A 20950-nucleotide genomic window follows, 5' to 3' on the forward strand; every position below is an offset into this window, starting at 1 on the left:
TTTTTAAACTGCAGTACTCCTTAGTAGATTAGTAACAAAAATGTACTATTTCTATACAGTTAAACACCCGTGTTTTGAGGTACTTCAGTGGATTCTGCTTAGTAGTTTTGCAGATTGAGTTGTATTTTATTATTAGTATGTGTTATTTCAATTCAAGAGCCACTATAAATATCATATATGCAATGTTATACTGTACAACTTGAAGTAAAGGTTAAACCATTTTTACAGCAGCCAATTATGTTGCAAAATTCTCTTATATGGAAATGTAGTCACATATTCCCTTGTGATGATGGAGGTCTGGAACATCTGCTGTTTTACCACTCTCTAACAGTTTTGAACTCGAATTGTGATGCTGCAGAAGTTCCCATATCTATGTGCTGTTGCTCTCTTTTGCTTGGCTTGACACAGTTATTGGTTGGGAACATGATGATGATGAAAACGAAGATAACCTATAATAAGTAGCCCCCACACTCCCCTGACAGAGGCGTGGTTGTGAGCTGTGTGTTCTCCCCCCCAGGTCGTGGGTATCCCAGTGGGCTCAGCTCTGCAGTCAGCAGTGAAGCAGGCAGTGGCTATCAGCAGTGGTCAGATCCTGGTAGCCAAGTCCAGCCCAGCCGCCTCCAAGGTGATGGGGCAGAAACAGGTGATCGCCCAGGGTGTGGCCAAGGCTATAGTGAGCGGAGCCAGTGGCACAATTGTTGGTCAGTCCGTGCAGACCGTCACCAAGGCACAGAGCTCTTCTGCTGGGACAGCCAAGACTGGAGGCCAGGGCTCAGGTAACGTGATAGGTTCAGAATCCTAGTGGGCTCTGTGAAGCTACTGTATTATTTCCTTCTGGTGTTCAGAGTCAGAGTGCCTTTTATTCATCAAGGTGGCGCTTCTGAATGTTCCTCAATAGAGAGGGTTGCTGTCGACTCAGAGAGAGACTCACAGGTATAGTTTCACAAAATTAACGAGTAATGAGAAATTAAGTGTTCAGAAGCTGTGCAGGCAGTGAAATCTCCAAGATAACATTCTGCAAGAATGTCAGGGGCATTGCTGTTCTTAGATTTCTGGCATGACATTTACAGTGATTTAATATAAGTAGAGTCCTTTCACTTGTTATTTCTCAGAAAATAACAAGTGTTTTTAGTCTATTTTTTTTTCCAACAGTGATACTTTGGAACAAGGGAGATAACATCTGTGAGAACATTATATTGTTAAAGCCATTTACAAGAAAAAAATCTAAATTGTGTGAGCAAAAAACCCTGAAGTCATTATATTCTTAGATATTAAATAAAGAACCTGTCTCTGTACAAATTCTATGAAATCTAACTAGGGTTTTAGAACAAATATTTTCTCATTGTATTATCAAAAACATGTGCTAAAAATATGTTTGTGTAGAATTTCTGCCAAGTTATACTTGCAAAGCTCTTTGGTTGTCTTTTCCATGCCTCACAACTGTTCTGACAGTCAATGAAACTCGTTCTCAGGGTTTGATTTGTTGAGTTTGTCTGATTGTGTCCGTTCTCAAAGCCTGGCTCAGTTCTGATGAAAGGCCAAGAGGGTAATGCACAAAATAACATCACTGTAAGAAGTTTTAATGGTCTGTTGAGTGACAAAGAAGTTCTTGATGACAAAATGCCAGAAGCCATATCACCCTGCAACTCACGACTGGCAACCCACTGAAGCTAAGCAGGTGTGAGCCTGGTCAGTACCTGGATGGGAGACCTCCTGGGAAAAACTAAGGTTGCTATAATTATATAATAAACTAAGGTTGTAGCTGGAAGTGGTGTTAGTGGGACCCAGGGCACTCTTGTAGTCTGTGTGAGTCCTAATGCCCCAGTGTAGTGACGGGGACACTATACTGTAAAAAGCCTCCATCCTTCAGATTAGATGTCAAACCCATGTCCTGACACTCTGTAGTCATTAAAAATCCCAGGGCATTTCTTGAAAAGAGTAGGGGTGTTACCCATTAGCCTAAACCAACTTTCCATTGGCCTCCTAATAATCCCAATGTATGAGTTGGCTTCATTACTCTGTTGTCCTCCTCACTGATGTGTGGTGAGCATACTGTGTACTCACTTATGACTCCTATCGTGTCATTAAGGTGGGGCTGCACATTGGTGGTGGTGGAGGGGAGTCCCCATTACATGTAAAGAGCTTTGAGTGGAGTGTCCAGAAAAGTGCTATATAAGTGTAAGGAATAATTATTATAAAAATCGATGCAGTTTTTGAATTGTTATTAATACATTAACATATGGAAGCAAAGTAATTTAAACTCAGGTATCTACTTTTACTTCATAGAAATAGGGTAGAACAGAGTTCTAGGAAGTTTAAGGAAGGGAGGATTTTTCAGATTACCCCCGATATCTCGTTTCAAATAAAATAGAACTGATTAGTTTTTATAAGCTTGGCTCAGAAACAAAGCACTCTTGTAATCAGCAGTGTGAATGAGGGACATTGTCCTTTGTTTCATTTTATGTTTCCTGCAGTTCTGCAATCTTGCGTGAAATTAATAAACTGAAAATTCCATTTTACTTTTCTGTCAAGCTATTTGGAAATTAGAAAGAATACTTCAGAATTCATAAGACATGTAGTTATCATAGCTGATAGTTGTACTGTGCAAGTACAGTGTCCTAAGTTTTAGAAGGCCATTAAATATATATTAGTTCTCTTGTCACTGAAGTACAAAAGGCAATTCACTAGGCCTATAATAGATGCAGGAGAATATCTTTGACATTATATTACAGACTAGATGTGGAGCTTTTTTTTTCTTAGGCATGTTTAATATCCATTATTTCATTTTTTTTCCAATTACTATAGCGATAGTGTCATATCTCTTGCAATGATGAAGTAGCATATGCTGTGATTTTTCAGTACAGCAATGAGAATGCTAGCATAAATGGCAAAGCTAATGATCCAACCAGCGGCAATACAAAAATGATTTTACGGGAAAACATGAACCCCCAATATAAGACACTCACTTCCTAAGACTTCCCATTTTTTTAAATTCTGAATAATTTGAAAATGCCAGCATTTAATTTTATATACAGATCTACAAATCTGGGTGTGCTGTTAGAAGGAGTGCACATTTACAGTTTAGCACATTTCAAGTGTTATACATCACTGGCAGTACCCACAGTCTTCACATTGAGACTGGTTGGCAGCACAGGGTACTATTTTTATGATGCCCCAGATTATGTGGTCATCTAGGTTAGGTAGCCATTCAGTGCTTCTGCAACTTGCTGCTGAGTGAATAGCCATCACGTTTCCAAAGAAACAAGTTTAGGTTTCCATCCAGGTTTGTGGCACTGGGAAGTCCATGTGGGTTTGCTTCCTGAGAGGCAAGACAGCTGCCAGATTCCTAATCCTGAGATTAGTTTAAATCAATGACAGCCATGAAAGATCAAAACCTCAATTAGGAGCACCAACAGTCTGATTGTGTATTATTAAGGTTCACATTATGAAGAGCTAAAAAATGTTGGTGACACCAAAAACAAAAATCCTGTTTATTTTTATTCTAAAATGATTTTTATTCGGCGCATCAATCCCTGTATGTGTCCCATGGGTTGTAGTACTTGCTTTTCTCTTAGGGAAACTTGCATAGTTCAGATCTCTCTTTCTGTGCTACATATTGATTTGCACTCATTGATTTTTGTTGTGGTGGATAATTTGGCTGCTTTGTAATAACAAGTCACTTTCAAGAGATAGGGAGAGAAGCTGCCCACAGTTTGATGTTGTATCTTGCATTTCTCTTTGTTTTTGTTTTTCAAAATTAAAATCTGTTGGTGAGAAAATGTGGAATTTTGCATTGGATAAAAGTGATGGAATTTTTCTAACAGTAAAGTGGAGTTTTTCATGTTACCTAATATTATGTTCAGCTTTGAGCTTTTTTCGATGACATCTTTGCTTCTAGTATTAAAAGATTTATTTTTTGGATTAGGACAAACAGTTGATTTGCACTTTAGCTTTAATTTAGAAGAAATTTGGAAGGATTTGCCTCGATGTATTTAATGTTCTAATTCAAAAATGCATGAAGGTGAAATAATTGCTTTAGAGATAAGTTCTGATTATTCTTCTTCTGGAAAAAAAAATTGACTGATAATGCACCTGACAGAATGCATTTTGATTAAGCTCTTGCTGCTTCATTGATAGGCATGACCCTAAATCTACCTTAATACTGTCTGCAGAAAACGCAGGAGAGTACATGATAGGATGTCAGTTAAAAACTATTCTTTTATTTTATTTACATTTTGTTTCATGTGTTTTAGTGATACAGTAGGAGATTTTCAGTTTCAGTTAAAGTTTAAGTATTCCCTGTAGTGTCATTATGGCATGGTCCATCTGCAACTGGAGTTTCACTGTATCACATTGCATTAGTGGGAAGAAAGATTAGCTTTTGTGACACTTCATCCTAATCTTGGTGTTAAGTATGTGTAGCAGAGGTAATTCTCTGAGCAGAAAATGTTACCCATTGAAAGGCATGGGATCTCAGAAAGTTCCACTTGCTTAAATTAGTTTACTACAATAAGAGGAATACTGTGTTCCACTGTCTTTTACTCCTAAATATATTTTTTTGGTTTAGCTCTGTAAATAAAAAAATATTTGGACTTTGTTTTCTATTATTTTTCCCCTTTTAGTGTCTTGTGGTTATTATTCCAAGCAGGTATTGTGCATAAAGCTGGCCCAATCATTCTCTGAAGTACTTCAGAGTTAACTGTTTTCAGAATAGTCTACATTATAACTTGGTTACATCATCAGTAATCGATTTTTTGTGTTTTTGTCTTGTTTTTCCTCCTTGTTATTTAGTTATGGCTACGCTCCAGCTTCCAGCTAACAACCTCGCAAACCTGGCCAATCTACCTCCAGGCACAAAACTCTACCTGACAACCAACAGCAAGAATCCTTCAGGCAAAGGCAAGCTTCTGCTGATACCACAGGGAGCCATACTGCGGGCTTCTAATCCTTCAGGTAGGCCCCGCTGATGCCCTGTCCTCGTTCTGACATGTTCTGTTTTCTTTTGGCTTTTCAGTGCGTTGAAAGAACGCAAAATCCTTTGATATCAAGTGCCCAGTGTCGTTTTAAGGTTTAATAAATTGGTTGTTCAAGAGGATCTTTTTCTGTTTTATTATTTTTCCTTGTCTTCATCTTTTATTTTTTACTCCCCCATTGGATAAATACTAGTTACTCATAGAAAACTAGACCAAATTATATCTTGGCTGTCTTCGAAGCAGACAACAATGAAAGGTTGAGATTTAGATTGTGCTTTTCCAGATTCTGCCATATAATGGTGCAAATAACCATGTGATTTTTTTATTAGGAGTATATTGTGATGTTCAATATGGGAGCACTAGGATTGCATTGTTTTCTTCATTTCTTCATTTGCATTAGGTCTTTCCTAGTGTTTCAAAGATAATGGTGACTTCACGTAGTCACTTTTAATTTTAAATTCTTAAACCTTATTCTTTCTGATATAACAGAGTTGCATATTAATAAATATATTACTGGAGAAATTGTGGTTTCTTAATCTCATCTTTTTTCATTGTTTCCTGTGAAAACGTAGTGTGTACCCTTTCATTTGCCACTAGTGGGAGGAGAATAAACTGACTGATTATAGCAGATAAACTGAGCAGTTTGGATTTACAGTGGCACATAACAGGCCTCATTAGCCAAACCTGAAAAGGGCATACAATATTAGGCTGCATTATAATGAGCATTCTGGGTTTCACTACAATGAGGGTTGTAGTGCTTAAAGTATTAGATCATTTTCATAGTGTAAGAAACCTTACTGATTTTTTCTACATAGGCCAGCAGTCCCAAAGTGCTACTACCACAAGTGGAGGAGGTTCCCAGACTCCCACAAGCAGCAGTCTCCCCCAAAACCTATCGTGTACCTCCTACATCCTCAAACAAACACCACAGGTGTGTATACAAAGCTTTTCTTACTTATAGCAACTTCTGAAGATGCTCTTCAGCCCAAACTTTTATTAACTGCCCATGTCAAATTTCTGCAGGGCATTGACTTTCATTTTGTAGCTACTAATATTGTCTGTTAGACATTGGGTGGAAATTTATGATTTTTTAATTTTCAGTATAAGATCCATGCTTTTCTCTATTTGGACCATATCACAAATGAACTGTTTTTTTACTAGATGACAAAGTAAAGCAAGCATGAATACATACTGTACTTGGAGCCGGCTGTGTTTGCTTTCCAGATTTTAATTTGGCAGATTCTTATCTTTGTGGTTCATAGAATCTTTGGTTTTTCATTTTCCAATAGCTCCAAGTTTAAATCTAATTTTTCTTTGTTAGTAATTTGTGTCTCAACTAATCCTGAATTTGTTGGAGTGCAATTGCTGTTATACTTTAGTGCAATATTTGTAATACGTATTTAACTTTTGCTTTTGTGCTATGTACATTAATGATTATGATCCACTTTACAATACTTGTAGAATGAATTTGGAAAAGCCAAAAAAAGATAGATGCTTTGATCGTTAACCATCACAATCATTCTAAAGATAGATGGGCACAGAGACATCTAGCTTCTTAGCCAGTAATATTTCATGTTTTCCGCTTTTTCCACTATTGATAGCTATACAAGGAAATGTGTCAGTAAAATGCATGTGTGATAAACATTAGCAAGATTAAAGAAAGGGTGTACTATACTTTCTACATGAGATTTCATGTGATTTCTTATTTCCCCTTGAAGTTAATAACCCCTGACAATGGAATACAACATCATCATCTATCAACGATCAACATATTGTTTTCGTTTCGTTTTCCATGGCTTTTTTCGTTTCATTTTCCAAGTGTCAGGGTAAAGGTTGACTACACAGAGGGAGTAGGATATGGCTAGGCTGTACTTTCAGTTTATTTACAGTAGCTCAGTGCATCAGTGTTAGTGAAAGATAAAATGAGTTACTTTTTTTACAATATTCTAAAGACTAAAGAAATGTGAATGTATGAGTTAACCTGAGTTTTGTAAAAGAATTAAAGTTTTTGTTCTTTCAGGAGCAATATAATGCTAATAGGCTGTTTCAGAGACACTGTTGGTCTATTGTATGTGAAGATGTGAAAGAGTGGGTGCTCTTCTGGATGCCTTATGAACTGGGCCAGCAGATGGAATCACTTCAGTAGTTCTTTTCAAAAGTGTAAATTGTGATGACTCGTTTTTGCAACAGCAAACAAATTCCAACTGAATTTCTGAAACTTTTCTTAGTTTTCCTTCTTCGTCTCAGTTTTGTCTCATGCTGCATTGCACCTTCACGCCCATACAGTCCTTCAGAAAATGGGGAGTGAGTTTTGCTTTGAAAACCAGCCTGTTAATCCAGAAAAGAAAATATCCTGCAGAGATACAGTATGTAGGACTATGGAAGAAATCATACAGGTCTGAAGCCCATCTTGATATACAAAACCATGGAGGTTCCTGTTTTTCACATGTGTGTCATACTGCCCCTTTTAAAAAACTCCTTTGCCCTTGCCAGGGGGAGAGATGATTATGTAAGGTAACATGTAATTCAGCTGCTATCTACTGCCCTTGTTATCGGATCCCCAGTGCTTTTAGAGAATGTTGCTGTTATTTTAGTTCATATTGATTAAACAGTGCATTGATGTTTCCAGGGGACATTTCTGGTGGGGCAGCCAGCCCCGCAGGGCTCCGGGAAGCAAGGAGCTGCGGGCTCCTCCGGTCACAGTGTCTCCTCCCCCTCTTCCATCACACAGCAAGCCATCAGGGTCACTGCTGGGCAGAAGGCGGCCATTCTGGCTCAGGTAAAGCCACAGCGAAGCACATCACTACAACCTTCTGACTTTCTGTCTTTGAGCTGTGTTTTTATTTCATATTATGTTATTTATGTCAGGATTCCACTTTTGCTGAGGTTATTTTAGGAATGAACAAGCAGAACTGAGAAATCACTGCCACAAAACATGTGATGGCGGGTTCCTAAGCTAATAGCTTTTCTAAATCTAGATTGGCACCTTTTCTATTCTGAACTCAAAATTACTGGCTGCACAAATATTGTGCATCTTCTTTTTTTAAAAAGTATTATTCCTAATATTGTTATAGAACAGTAAGAAGCGTAATAGAATCATATTCCAACTCTTGAATTAAATCACTTTAGTGTTTACCTTCAAACGTTATACCTTCAAAGGCAAGAGTTTGAAGGGAAACATTAAAGTGTTTTATCATACCGCTTTTTCTCAAACGTATGCAACAAGCCATCGTGCTTGTTTTTGCACAGCATTTTTAGCATCATTTAGCATTTCTCTCACATCATAAGATGATGGATGTAAAAGAGTTTTCGATTTTGTTTTGCCCCATGAGTAATTTTCGTAACTTACAGTATCTGGGTCATCAACATATGATCTTTGCTAAAAGAGACTGCAGCTGAGCAGTCTAGAATGGGGGTTCCTAATTACTGAGATTGTCGTTGTGGAGAAATAATCACATTTTGTTACTGTAGGTATATCCTTACAGGAGTTGCACCACTAAAAGTACTGTAAGTATAGCAAGGAGCGATGCCTCTGTTTACTACCTTTTTTTAAAGTCAAGGCTCTTAAATAAAATCGTTTATTTGCTTTTTGTATTTAGAGTTTTTATGCATGCCTGGGCAATTAAGAAATGCTTTCGATGATTACTGTGAAGCAGTCAGCTGCAATAAGGGACCTTTCACACACGCTGCTTTGGCTGATCAAACGATCTGCCCCAGCTGATCTGATTAAGTTTAACAACCGTGACATTGAGGCTTACATGCATGGTACAGTGGGTCTCATTATTTCTCATTGTTTTCCTCTTTATATTTTCATTAGTTGGACCATTCACAAGACTTTACTTTTTTATGCATAGTGTGTAATAAAATCCAATTGGCAAAAAACAATATTCTTTAATAGTTTGTTACGAAAATGTGACACGGTAAAGGTAAAGTTATTAAGCTATGTTTACTAATCATTCTGTGATAACAGCTAAAACCTATGAGTTTAATAGGTAGTGCAGTATTTTTCTGTGCTGTTGTGTTCCTGTGAAACATTTTTTTTCTTTTGTGGTTTGTATCTGAACAAAATTGGTTCGTTTTGATTTCAAGACATTTTTAAACCCTAATGAACTAAGGGATTTTGTATGCCCCTCAGTTTTGTTAGGTCACAATTCTCATAAAAAATGAGAGATAAAGCAAAGAGGCAGTGGAACACATATATTACACTCTAGTTTAATTGTTTAAATGTCAGCAGTTATAGTGTGTTTTGAGATAAGAGCAATATTGGTGTGTGAGAGTCTCTTCTTTATTCCAGAGACGTAGAGTTAATAACTGTAGATCATTTGGGTTTCTATTTTAATTTTAATTTAGAAAATCCCATTTAACATTGAGATTTAATTATGTGGTTTTTATCATGCAGTGACACAATTTTACATAGTACTGTGGAATAACTGGCCCTAGTCACATCCGTCCATTGCTGACCCTTGACAAGTTCATCTATAAAGGCAGTGAAACTGCGTACTGCTAATAAATATTTGTTACAAAACTGCAGTCGAATTTCTAAGCATTCTGCCTGTATCTGATGATTTTTGAAGCCTGAATAACTTTCGAGAAAAAGTAGTGTATCTGAGACAGCTGCTTATTACTGTATATCCATTCAATCCATATGTCCATCAGTTCCCAGTGCTTCTGCCCCCCTAATTGACATCCACAGCACAAGGTGAGAGCACCTGCATCTCTGCTCACATTCCAGTGTGTGAACGCTATGGTCCAATGCATCCTGTGTTTTAAAGGTGGTGGGAGGCACCCAGGGCTCCACGGTGAAGTTGTCAGACGGGTCAGTCAAAGCGGCTCACCTGTCGAAGCCCGGCACCACCACTCTGCGAATGACAGGAGGCGTGATAACTGCTGCCAGCTCTGCCGGAGCTCCGGCTGGCCTCGCCACTGTCCCCGCCGCACAGCAGGTCAGTCCCTCCACACCCGCTGGGCACCCGCTGGGCAGGAGAGCAACCGCTTCAGGGGCAGAGCCTGCTGTCGTCCTTTCTGATTGCCTGACCTTGTTATTCTGTGTCATCAGGCTGGACCAGGATTGTTAATTTTACAATCAGCAAAAAGACGTTCATCCTTTATCTTTTTTCTTTCCTGGTTAAAACAGTACTATTTTTAGATTTTTCCCCTTTGCCTCAATGGTATTTTACTTTAGTGTTAAAATGTCCAGGGGATTTATACCGGAGAACATCATAGATGTTGGAACAAACAGTTTTGCACTAGAAAATCCTGACAGCTGTGCACTCGCAACACGGCTTGGTAGCCCAGTGCTCTTTATGTATAAAGTTGTGGGGGAGAGCAAAGGGGAAATTTGTTTTGCTTCATGGAAAGAAAATATTGCGAGAGGTTTGGAATGCAGGCCCCATTTACTAGGGAAGAAATGTCAGAACAGATTGCACTGCGGCTAACACAGTAACAGATGCTGTGAACAGAAGCTACTAAACAGTACACAGTGTTGCATAACAAGTGCTAGACCGAGACAGAAAATCTGTTTTATTTTTCTTGCAAGGCAGTGACAGCTTAGAGAGATCTGCTAAAAATATTTTCCCCAAACAGTTAATATTAAGGAACACGTCCTTGGTGATCCATTTTTTTTAAATGTCTTTCTTGAACTAGAAGTAAATTCAATTTAAACCTTCTGTGGTTCTGTGCTTATTTATATAGAAATAAAAGACTGTTCAAAGGTTTTACTGAAAGTAAAATGCAGTAACTGAAGTTGATTGTGATATACGATATGGATGAAGTCTGGAGTGTTGTGTGAAAAACGCATGGAAATCAGCTCGTTAAAAGCAGACCCCATGGGCTCCATTACTTTTTTCCCCCGAGTAACACAATTTTACTTCAGTCTCAGAATGTTTTTTAGAGATCTTTATAGTGAAATGCAAATCTGCTTAGTATCTCTGTATTTCTTTCTGTGGTTTTAACTTGAATAAAATGCTTTGCAGGTATTAATATTATTTCAGGGGAAAAGGCTGGCCACAACAAGACCATGACTAAATTGTCTTATAAGTCGTGCCATTGTAATCATGGCCCTGTGTGGTCTTTTAGTGTCCTGCTAGAACAGGAGAACTCTTGGACTGACTTGCAGGAACTGAAAGAATGTTAGCGCATAGATTTTGTTAGGGTATTTTACTGAGCTGTAAGGTTGACTTCAGCCTGCATCAGCCATGTTCCTCTCCACCTCGTCGTACTTCCATCAGTTGGCGTGAACAATGCAACACTTGTCTTCATGCCCACCGCGACATCTCCTGTGTTGCAAAACTACAACGCTCCACCACTCACTCTGAAGATATCAAAGATCTCCCCTGGCCCACCAAAGATGTCAGTTTCGTCTCCCAGCTCTCAACGTGTTACTTCTTAATGGTCAAAAAACATACAGGTCATTTTCCTGCAAGAAGCAAGCTATGGTCATTCTGCTGATACAGAATTGGATTTCCTGAAATTTCCCGTTATGTAGCCACTACAGTCTGAAAATGATAGCACAGATGGATCAGAGGAAAATGGCAGTTCTAAGCCAGTGAGGCGATACTCTGCCTTCCAGAATATGACTTGTCCCTCCCACAGTCCCACAGGCTTTAAGTATCTCTCGATTGTTTCTTCTCAGCCTCCTGAAGTGGGCAGCTCCAGTCTGGCGGCCCCAGGAGCAAAGCCTGTGGTCCAGCACCCTGTGCTTGTGGCAGCCAGCCAGGCGGCTGTCATCAGTGTGGCCAAGAGTGCCAGCAGCTCAGCAGCCACTGTGGCCAAGAGTGCCATCCCTGCCATGGTCACAGTGGCTAAAAGTGTCAACGTGCCAGTTGTCAGCATCGCCAAGGGTGCCAGTTCCGCTGTGGTCAGTGTCCCTAAGAGTGCTAGTCCCTCTCTTGTCACGGCAGCATCTCTGGTGACCAGCGGGACCACTGTGAGTGGGAAGACAGCAGCCACTCTTTCAGGTAGGCGGACAAGGACAATAAAAAGCAACGTATAACATCCAAAAATGTTTAATCCATTCATAAATGGGTAAATTGTCTTTTTTTTCCTGGTGTGCACCATGAATGTTATTTTTGAATTAACAGTTTCATAGTGCGTGTATCCATTGGCTGGTATGGATGTGTCGTATGCAGATTTTTTTTTCCATCCACACAGAGTTTTAAGACATGACAGCTGTTCATTTTCCAAGTCAAGCTGGAACATTTTTACTCTGGCAAAAGTCCAATGCCAATTCAGTAGTGTTTTGTTTCTCCAGGCATGCTAAAGATCCACTCAGGCCAGTCCAACACACAACAGGCTGTTCTCACCATCCCTGCCAACCAGCTCAAGCAGCTGGGGGTGAGCACTGCCACAGGAGGAGTGCAGACCATACTGATGCCCGTCAGCAAAGGTGAAGGGGACAAGCAATGTTTTCAGCGTGCTGTGTTGTCGAGTGCAAATCTGTTTGCCAGGCAACGTGATTTTAAGTTGAAATCATATGCAGTTTCACTGGACTGCAGCAACACTGGGGACCCCATGGGGTCACATTGGCATTAACAAAGAAATGTTAACTCTCAAATTCCTCTGGATGTATTTGTAGCGTGTCCTGAGATTGGACAGCAGTGTTAAAACATCTTTGTAGACTCTAAAAAAAGCCCAGTTCGTTGGATTATACAAATACTTGCCACACAAATCTAAGTGTTCTGAGCGAAAACAGACTACTAAGCAGAAAGGAGCTTTTGTTCATTGATTACAGCTTAAGCCTCATTAGGCCATGTGGGCCTTGGTTAAAAGTTTAAATTATCAAGCAGCTCTGGTCTGTCGAACAGAATCATTCCCTTTTGACTGTGAAGTGTTTTAGGTGACCTGAATAATTCAGGTGCAGGGTTCTTTTTTAAGTCTGGAAATTAAAAGGAAAAACGGTGAATTTTGGGTTCCAAAGATGCAAGTTCCTGGTTGTGACCTAGTTCATTCATACGTTGCTATACCTGAAATGAGTAATTTACAGGTACTGTGTTTTAATTTAATTTTGTTTTGTTTTATATTGTAATAAATGTATGTTGCATTCTTCTTTGATGTTCTCCTTAAATTGATACCAATCATGTTTGATATAATATTTCAGTATTGTGAAGATCTGACTTAAATAAGAGATTTATTGGATGACTTTTGCCGTCACCAGTTAAGAATTGCTCTCAAATGTATTTTGTGTTCCTACGTAAAGAAAATAATCTTACTTTTGATTGAGTAACTTTTATTAATGTCATCCTAACATTGGTATTCTGTGTCTGTTGCATTTTCTTCAGTTGTGCAGTCCAGCTCTGTCACTAAAGTGGCAGGAGCTGCTGTTGGACCTACAGCAGCCAGTACACCCAGCACAGTTCCCAGTGGTTCTGCACAGCACCCCCCGTTGACATCCACAGCACAGGGTGAGAGCACCTGCGTCTCTGTTCACATTACAGTTTCATTTGTATGTTTGTTAGCTTTAACAAAAATTAGTATTTTTAGCTAGAATAAGGAGGCATGTAAACATCACTTTACGGTCCACCTGCCCTCACAGGATCTTGGTTGAGCTCCCACATCCAGTCTTATGTTTAGAATAGGAGCCCCAGTGTCTTAGGAGGGTAGAAAAAATCTTTTGGTGTTCTCTTTTCCGATGGATGCACACCATAGAAGTTGTGCTAGGCATGTTGTATTGTGTACGAGAGCTGAAGAATGGACAAAGCATAATTGATAGAAAACAACTTTTTAAGCATGTGCTTGTTAGATCAGCTTTCAGAGAGTACAGTGTCAAAAAATAAGATCCTAACATGCATCCTGCTTGCATTGCTTATCATACAGGGATAGTGGATAATATTTACTGAGGAATTGCTCTTGTAAGCTTTGTGCCAATTTCATCTCGTATATATGAGGACTGCCAGCTTATCTGAAAGGTGGCAAAAATTATTGTCTATTTAATGTGCTTTCTTCCTTGTGAAATTTATAACCTTATGCAGTTTTATTGTGAGCAGGGCAATAATTTAAAGATAATGCTGAGTCTCTTGGGAAAGATTTTTTAAAATGGGTGTTAAGTACTATAAATGAAGCAGTACTACTTTTTGGAGTTGTCATTTTTCCTAGGGGTTTTAAATTAAAGTGAAGGTGTGCATTCTGAGCAGCCCATAAAGTCGCTTTGAAATATATTTTATGAAATACGTATTGATACTTTAGTAGTATTTTGTTGTACTTTGTTGTACTACTTCAAGTTGCTTCTGTGCATTTTTCTTGATGATTTGCCTATGTTATGTAATGTGAGTATTTTTTGGCGCATTAAATAAACCAATAAAAGACAAACATGGAAAGAAACAAGAATTACTGTTTTGCACTATAATGACTAATGTTCCAGACAGTTCTAACTGTTCTGTTGTAACTGTTGTTTTTCAAAGCAGACTTTGGTACTGGCGGATGAAATAATAGTACTGTATTAAGTGCAGGTTTGCCTGTAGCTTTCAAGGGGCATTTCATTGCTACTACCTTTCAAGTGAGGCTGTATTGTGATCTTTTCTTTAAAAGTCGTGCTTCTGAGACTGCAGAGCACAAGAACAGAAGCAGGATTACAGACAATAGGAGGTCATTAAACCCATCTAAACTGTTTGGTGTTTAGTAGCTAATTGTGACCTGTGCTTTTTCTTGGCTGCAGTGAAGACAGAGCCTGGTGTGGCAGGACCCAGTACCAGTAGTGCAGCAGTACCCTCAGTGACGGCTCCCATGACAGTGAAAGTCGAGCAAGGCACTGAGATACCTCACGAATACATCAAGTACGGACGTTTGTGGTGATTTCCCCTACCAGAGTGGTGTTTCCTCATGAAATAGCAATGCTGAGATCATTAATAACTAGCAAAAAGTTATAAGTAACAGGCATAGTCGGGTCTTGTTCTGTGTAGTCAAAACAGTAATTTTGTCAGTGATTTAGTGACTTTATCAGTAAAGCACTGACATCACTAACACAGTACTTTGTTTTTGGTTATCCTGTTATTTTTTTCAGCACGGATCATGTGGAGAACCTGCACCAGTTATTAACAGCTGTGGTGAAAAAAATTCCACTCATTGTACCGGAAAAAAGTAAGCACTTTCTGTGCAGTGTTTCAATTACTTTTTCTTAACCACTTGTTTTTTCTTTGTCCCCACAATTTGCTGTTTTCTGACGATGACTGTGCTTTATTCTATAAAATAAAAGAGCACATCACAAGCACTGAAGTCTAGAGACCGGTTTAAAAGCAATGCAGTGAAGAGATTTAGGTTTACTGCCTATAATCTTCCTGTGGACTAAGTGTGTGATGGATTGGCTATGGATGTGCAGGGACTTGAGTGACTGTTCTGTGAGTAATTGTAGCTGTTGTTCTTCAGCTGAAGATTCCAGTGCTTTCTGTGCAGTCTCCCTTGAGCAGTACTACAGCTGGAACATTGGGAAACGAAGGGCAGCAGAGGTACAGTTCGATTCCACAGATATTTCGTTAATCCCACTTGAACCCTTCTCTTCTTGTTTTCAAGGGTTTTCATTCAGCTCTTAATTATTTTTTCAGTACTTAAGAAGAGAGCGTCTACTTCACATCTTTACAAAGGCACTTTTATCTGCGTCTTTTCATTTCTGAAATCACATAGAAAAAAAGAAAAAAATCATACTGTGAATCGACAGAACAGTACACTAAAGTCCATCCCACGACTTTTTATAAGGTTTCTGTGCTTGAAATTGAGGATTGAAATTTAAATGTATTTAAACTACAGTTTGTTTCATCTAGATCCTATCATATGTATACCACAAATGGAGCATCTGTAGATTTTTGTTTTACTTCCCGTTGTATTAAATATACCCAGACTTGTGCCATTTCCTGAGTGAGTGAGCCCAGAGTAGAGTTCCAACTCTGTTTTTAAATTTGCTGTATTATACAGAGCTTGTTTGAAGTGTCATTACAGTGAACAAGACCTCTATTTCCAGTGTCTTCATTAATGAATTCAAGTGGAGATGGAGCTGCACTCTTGAAATCATGTGTTTTTGTTTGGGATTCTTTAGCTGCAGCGGGCAGTGGCTGTAAAGAAGGCTGTTCAAGAGGTGATTGAGAAATTGCCCAAGTTTTCCAGCATTGCACCTCCAAAAACCAAGCAGGTCATGCAGTGGTGCCGTCAGCGTGGCTACACACCACCCGACTTAGAGCCCAGGAGGACTGAAGAGGACTCGATAGAGGACATTCTGACTCAGATCGATAACGAGCCAGGTCAGTGTGTATGACCACATTGCTGACCAGGCACCCCCTCCAGTAGCTGTTTGCTTTATCTGCCTGTGTTTCCTTACTCTCTGCAGAGTGCCCTTCCACCCTGTACGGTGCAGGGGAGCTGTGTCAGAGGCTGGAGGAGCTGCAGAGGCTCCTGAAGACAGAACCAGAGGAAGAGGAGGAGATACTGGACATTGTGAGCGTGAAGGAGCCCGTCAAGGTCGAGATCAAGATGGAAGAAGAGGAGCTCAATCAGGAGTCCAAATTCTATATAGGAGCTTCACCATCTGCCCAGTTCATCAGAGACTGTGCCCAACAGGTTTGGCACTATTTGCACTCACTGAACAATAGTTGGAATGGTGTTGAATAGTGTAGTGAGAAACACACCCTGTTGCCACCTCAGCAGTCTTGCAGAGTGAAGTAAGCAGGAGCACCACTGTCACAGGCAGGTAAATCTGTGACACACGCTTGCACATATACTACACAGAAGGTAGAGCAGTGTCATAGAAAGAGTTCATTCTACTGTAAGTTTAATGGTCCAACTCCAAAGACAAAGTGAGAAGCAGGATTAGCAGTATCAGCGCTGTATGTTACAATAGAGCTCTTGTAAAAGTCTCTTCATAAAATTTCGATCTGGGGAAGCTGGTGGGTAGAGCAGTTATTCCTTTGCTTGTTTTCCAGATTGGAGTTCCATTCCAACAGGTTGAAGTGGAAAAGAATGTTTATGCACCAGCAGTAGAAGAAATGATTCTAAAGGTATGTGTGCAAAAACAGACACCTCTTACCATTAGGCTAGGTTTCTGTTAGCACTGAAATGAATCACTGTAATGGTATAGTAAAACTTCATTTGAAAACTGTTTTGTATTTGTCATTAGATGCTTTCTCATATTCCTCTTCTGTTGATACACTTCATTTCTTTTCTCTTGCTCTCTCATTTTATTTGTGGCAGTGAAATAATTGAAGTGATAAAGTTACAGATGATCCATCAATACATTTAGTGCTTTCAGTGCATGGTAAGAGTTTACTGCTTTTGTTTTCCTTAGGCAACTGAGCAGCTTGCAAGTGAAGTTTTGAGAGAAGCTCTGGCTGTGGCCTATAAAAAGTCTCCCCAAAACAGGTATTGTTGTTAACACTCATGTCGCTGTAAATTGAAAAGGAAAAGGCGAAATACTTTTTTAAAACACTGTGGATATGAAGCACTAAGACCCTAAGACATCTGCATTTTTTCTGAAAATTAATATAATTGTGAGGATGCTTTTAGAATTGTTTGCCTTTCTAATACCACTGATAATGCAGAGTTTTCTTTTTACTTCCAAGTATACACGAAACAGTTAAAGAAAAACCTTTGTTCATCCCAACAGGGTACCCAGAGAGATAACTGCCATGAACATCCATCAAGCTGTCAGCACCATTCCAGCCTGTGACTTCCTCACTAATAAACACATGGGTGTCCTCATAAAGGAGGGCCATGCAGACTGAAACCCACTCTTGCTGCGAATGCGACTTTGAGTTGCAGTTTGACATGCTTGTTAATGAAAGGAGCTGAAACAAGAGACGCTTTAGAGTATGAATAGACTGAGTTTGAATAGTCCTGAAATTGAGCAGTACTGTAAAGACAGTTTGCAGCAGTACCAAGGTTAGAGATAAAAGCTAAGAGGCACTGAATGCCCAAGTGAATTCCTAAAAGTCGCTGCAGACAATTATAGTTGTTCTACCTTGAATGACCTACTCAGGACGAGGACCTTCCAATATTCTGCTGGGTGATTTGCAACTGCAGAAATTCTTGTATTCACATACCTGGAAACATCTTTTAGGACAAAACCCAATAGCATTGATGGCCATTTGATGCTATATGAAGAGTCATTCTGGGTTTGTTCGTTGTGCCCCTGTTGATGTGGTCTTTGCTGAGTATAACACCTGTGGTTTGATCCCTTCATAGATACCTTGCAAGTGGTTTTTCCTTTTGTCATTCTCCTCAAGTATTCAAGTAGGAGAGGGAAAGAAGGATGATGCATTAACAAGCGCTTGTTTCTTCTCCTGGTCGGATGCCTGAGAGTAATGAGAGTCGGAGATTTATGACAAAGTGTTAATATCAATACAGTGGGAATTGAAGAGAAAATCCAGTGTTGTGCAAAATGTATGAATAAATAGCATGAATTTAATTATTTCAACTAAGAAGAACAAGGATTCTTTTGCCATTGATGTCTGCAGCCCTAAGTATGAATCTTGAACTGTCACAACTGGGCGACAGAGTGTTTTCATATTGCTTTGAGGCTCATTAAGTTTAACAACTGCGATTTCCAAAGGTCTGCATCTTGTTATTTGTGGTAAATGGTAATGGCGTTGGATTTTACAGTAACATTTGTATTGTTTTAGAAGGCTGTGGTAAATAAGATGAATGCATATTATAAAATTGTATTTTAACTGTTTATCAACAGAGGGAACAAAAGAAGATTGATCTTATATTTGTACTAATGCAAGCTTTTTCAAACAGTATCCAACCAGATATCTGTAGGTGAATGTTTCACTCTTAATGCCATACTGTGTTGCAGGTAATTCAGAAGATTACAGTCAGACTTTCATTGGACTTGTCTTGACTTCATCATATGAAGGGATCAACTCAAACTTTAAAAAGACGTTTCAATACTAACACTGGCCTTGCAGTGTGGAGCTATCTTATTCATACTGTGGCCTGTCGGGAGACCCTCTTGTCTGTTCTGTTGTTTACATGGGCAGTGTATTCTCGTCAGTAATAGGCTTATATTTGTACTTCACACCCCAGTCACAATAAACAGTCATATTGGCTGTTTTAGCAAATATTTAATTTCTAGTATTATGTGGAAATTTATTACCATTTTATTGTCATTCCAAATGTGCAAAGATTGATATTCTTATATTAAAACCACAAACTAAACTATGAGGAAATTGTGATGCTTCTTTTATTTTGCTAGACTTGATATTGTTAATCTGGGGCGGAAAGAGAAGTGTGTGTGATTCTAAAGCATTTTTGTTAAGGTCATGTGTTCTTCTGAGAGGCACCACTTCTCTCCCCTTTTCCGGTGGAAAAAATCCTTTTTTTGATGAAGAGCAGCTGATGTAATCATTAACCGATGGAGAGCAGATGTATCGGGGTTGATCCTCTCTTCCCTTCTTCCTGTCCTCCCTACAGCTTAAAATGATTGAAAATTCCCTTTTTTGTCCTGGATTTGCAGAGATTACAGCTGGGTTATTAATAAAGCAGCTTTGTGAAGAACAGTTATTGAGGTCAGATGGCACTACCAATACAAAAATGGGTAGTTTGCTGTTTATTGTTTTTTTTTTACCAAAGAGGAGGGAGGGAGGCAGTATACCAGTCAAAATCAGCTGGGATTACTTCCAGTTATTCCCCTGCCAGTCCGTTTTCTTGTCACACCTGAAGGCAAGGAGCAGAGTGGTACTGAGAGGTAAAAAATGGTGACCTGGGATAGTAGTCAAGGCCTTGCCTCTGCCTGAGAGTCTAATGTATTTTGTAATGAAGCACCTTACTTACAGCCCAAACATGCTTTTGTGCTAAAATAAGTATTTCATCCCTGGTGCTGTGATACAGAGTATACTGTACAACTAAGATGTTTTGCTCTTCTACCTGCTTAAAATCTGTTGAGATCTCCCTTGACTAGGTCACTAGTGAGATGAATCTAGCATTCTTAGCTAGGCTTGAAATGTGTACAGCAGACCCACCACACCTTTTTAAAGGAATGCACACGCTCAAATTGTAGCCCTAGGAATTTAACTTGCACTAGCAGTGTAAAATAGTGGTAGGGCTTTCTGGCTAGAGGTTGTTGTGTTCAAATCATGACTGAGGACACTGTTGCTGTATCCTTGAGCAAGATACCATATTAAGATTGCTCATGAAACCCAGCTTTACAAATAGGTACAGGTATGTTTATATATTTAAAATTAAAAAATGCAGTGCCTGTGAATTGCTTTGAATGAAAGCTGTCAGCCGATATAAGATGATAATATTTTTGCTCACCCATGTTGCTATTTTTACAGCTCTTCCTTGGCGGTAAGGAAGCTTATTTTTCATCAGCAGCTTAGATGATCAAAAGAGGGGCATATTTTGAGAAATCTTAAGGCAGTGAGTTTGGGATATAGTTTGACTTGTACTGGCAGCAAACAAATTGCACAAAACCATCACACAATTGGGCGTCTGGACAGGAAGCTGAACTGCCTACAGATTTCAGAATACTGCGATTGAGAATTTGAATACATCTATGTCTGGTGTTGGTTAGGCACTGAAGTAGATGCTGTTCAGAAGACAGGTGTCTTTCATCTGTGTGGGTCTGGGATCTTGCCAAGTGCAGTAGAGTAGTGAGGACTTGAATCAGAGCTGCTTCCGGAGCTGAGTGGGAGGATGGCTTCTGAAGATCGGGCTTTACCCTTACCTCTGCAGAAGGGCAAATATAACTTAAGAATTTTCTCTTTCTGAGCATAGAGCCTGCCACTTGTTTAAAAAGGATATAAAAACAAGTCTAATGAAGCCCTTTTTGTATTTTTTTTATTTGTACTTCAAATATGCTGCAGGCAACTTCACACCAGCTGGTCCTTTATCTTCCTGATGATCTCTTTGCAGGGTGGCTGCTTTAACTGCTACCTCTCTTCAGGAGCCACTGCCTTGTCTTTAGTCGTTTAACAGCTTTTGTTATTAAACCTTTACGTTTATGGGTCTGGTTTGAAGTTGCTTAAAATGTCTGTATGTAGGGGATACTGGAAAAAAGA

The 20950-nt window shown here is 39.3% G+C and overlaps 1 protein-coding gene across 4 annotated transcripts in view; it reads left to right on the forward strand.

Moving 5' to 3' along the window:
• Positions 1-19117, forward strand: part of yeats2 (YEATS domain containing 2) — a 46121-nt gene extending 27004 nt beyond the window's left edge. For all 4 annotated transcript variants that reach the window (XM_015361288.2, XM_069197358.1, XM_069197359.1 and 1 more), the window contains 16 exons: positions 518-776; positions 4792-4953; positions 5789-5904; positions 7603-7752; positions 9746-9916; positions 11605-11929; positions 12223-12357; positions 13250-13372; positions 14623-14740; positions 14968-15044; positions 15330-15409; positions 15994-16195; positions 16282-16511; positions 16874-16948; positions 17236-17309; positions 17554-19117. In XM_015361288.2, the coding sequence (XP_015216774.2) occupies positions 518-776; positions 4792-4953; positions 5789-5904; positions 7603-7752; positions 9746-9916; positions 11605-11929; positions 12223-12357; positions 13250-13372; positions 14623-14740; positions 14968-15044; positions 15330-15409; positions 15994-16195; positions 16282-16511; positions 16874-16948; positions 17236-17309; positions 17554-17671 (2415 nt within the window). In that variant the 3' untranslated portion in view covers positions 17672-19117. The remainder of the gene's footprint in view (positions 1-517; positions 777-4791; positions 4954-5788; positions 5905-7602; positions 7753-9745; positions 9917-11604; positions 11930-12222; positions 12358-13249; positions 13373-14622; positions 14741-14967; positions 15045-15329; positions 15410-15993; positions 16196-16281; positions 16512-16873; positions 16949-17235; positions 17310-17553) is intronic.
• Positions 19118-20950: the final 1833 nt, after the last annotated feature.

Source organism: Lepisosteus oculatus, chromosome 13, assembly GCF_040954835.1.
Source record: "Lepisosteus oculatus isolate fLepOcu1 chromosome 13, fLepOcu1.hap2, whole genome shotgun sequence".
NCBI classification, from domain to species: domain Eukaryota; kingdom Metazoa; phylum Chordata; class Actinopteri; order Semionotiformes; family Lepisosteidae; genus Lepisosteus; species Lepisosteus oculatus.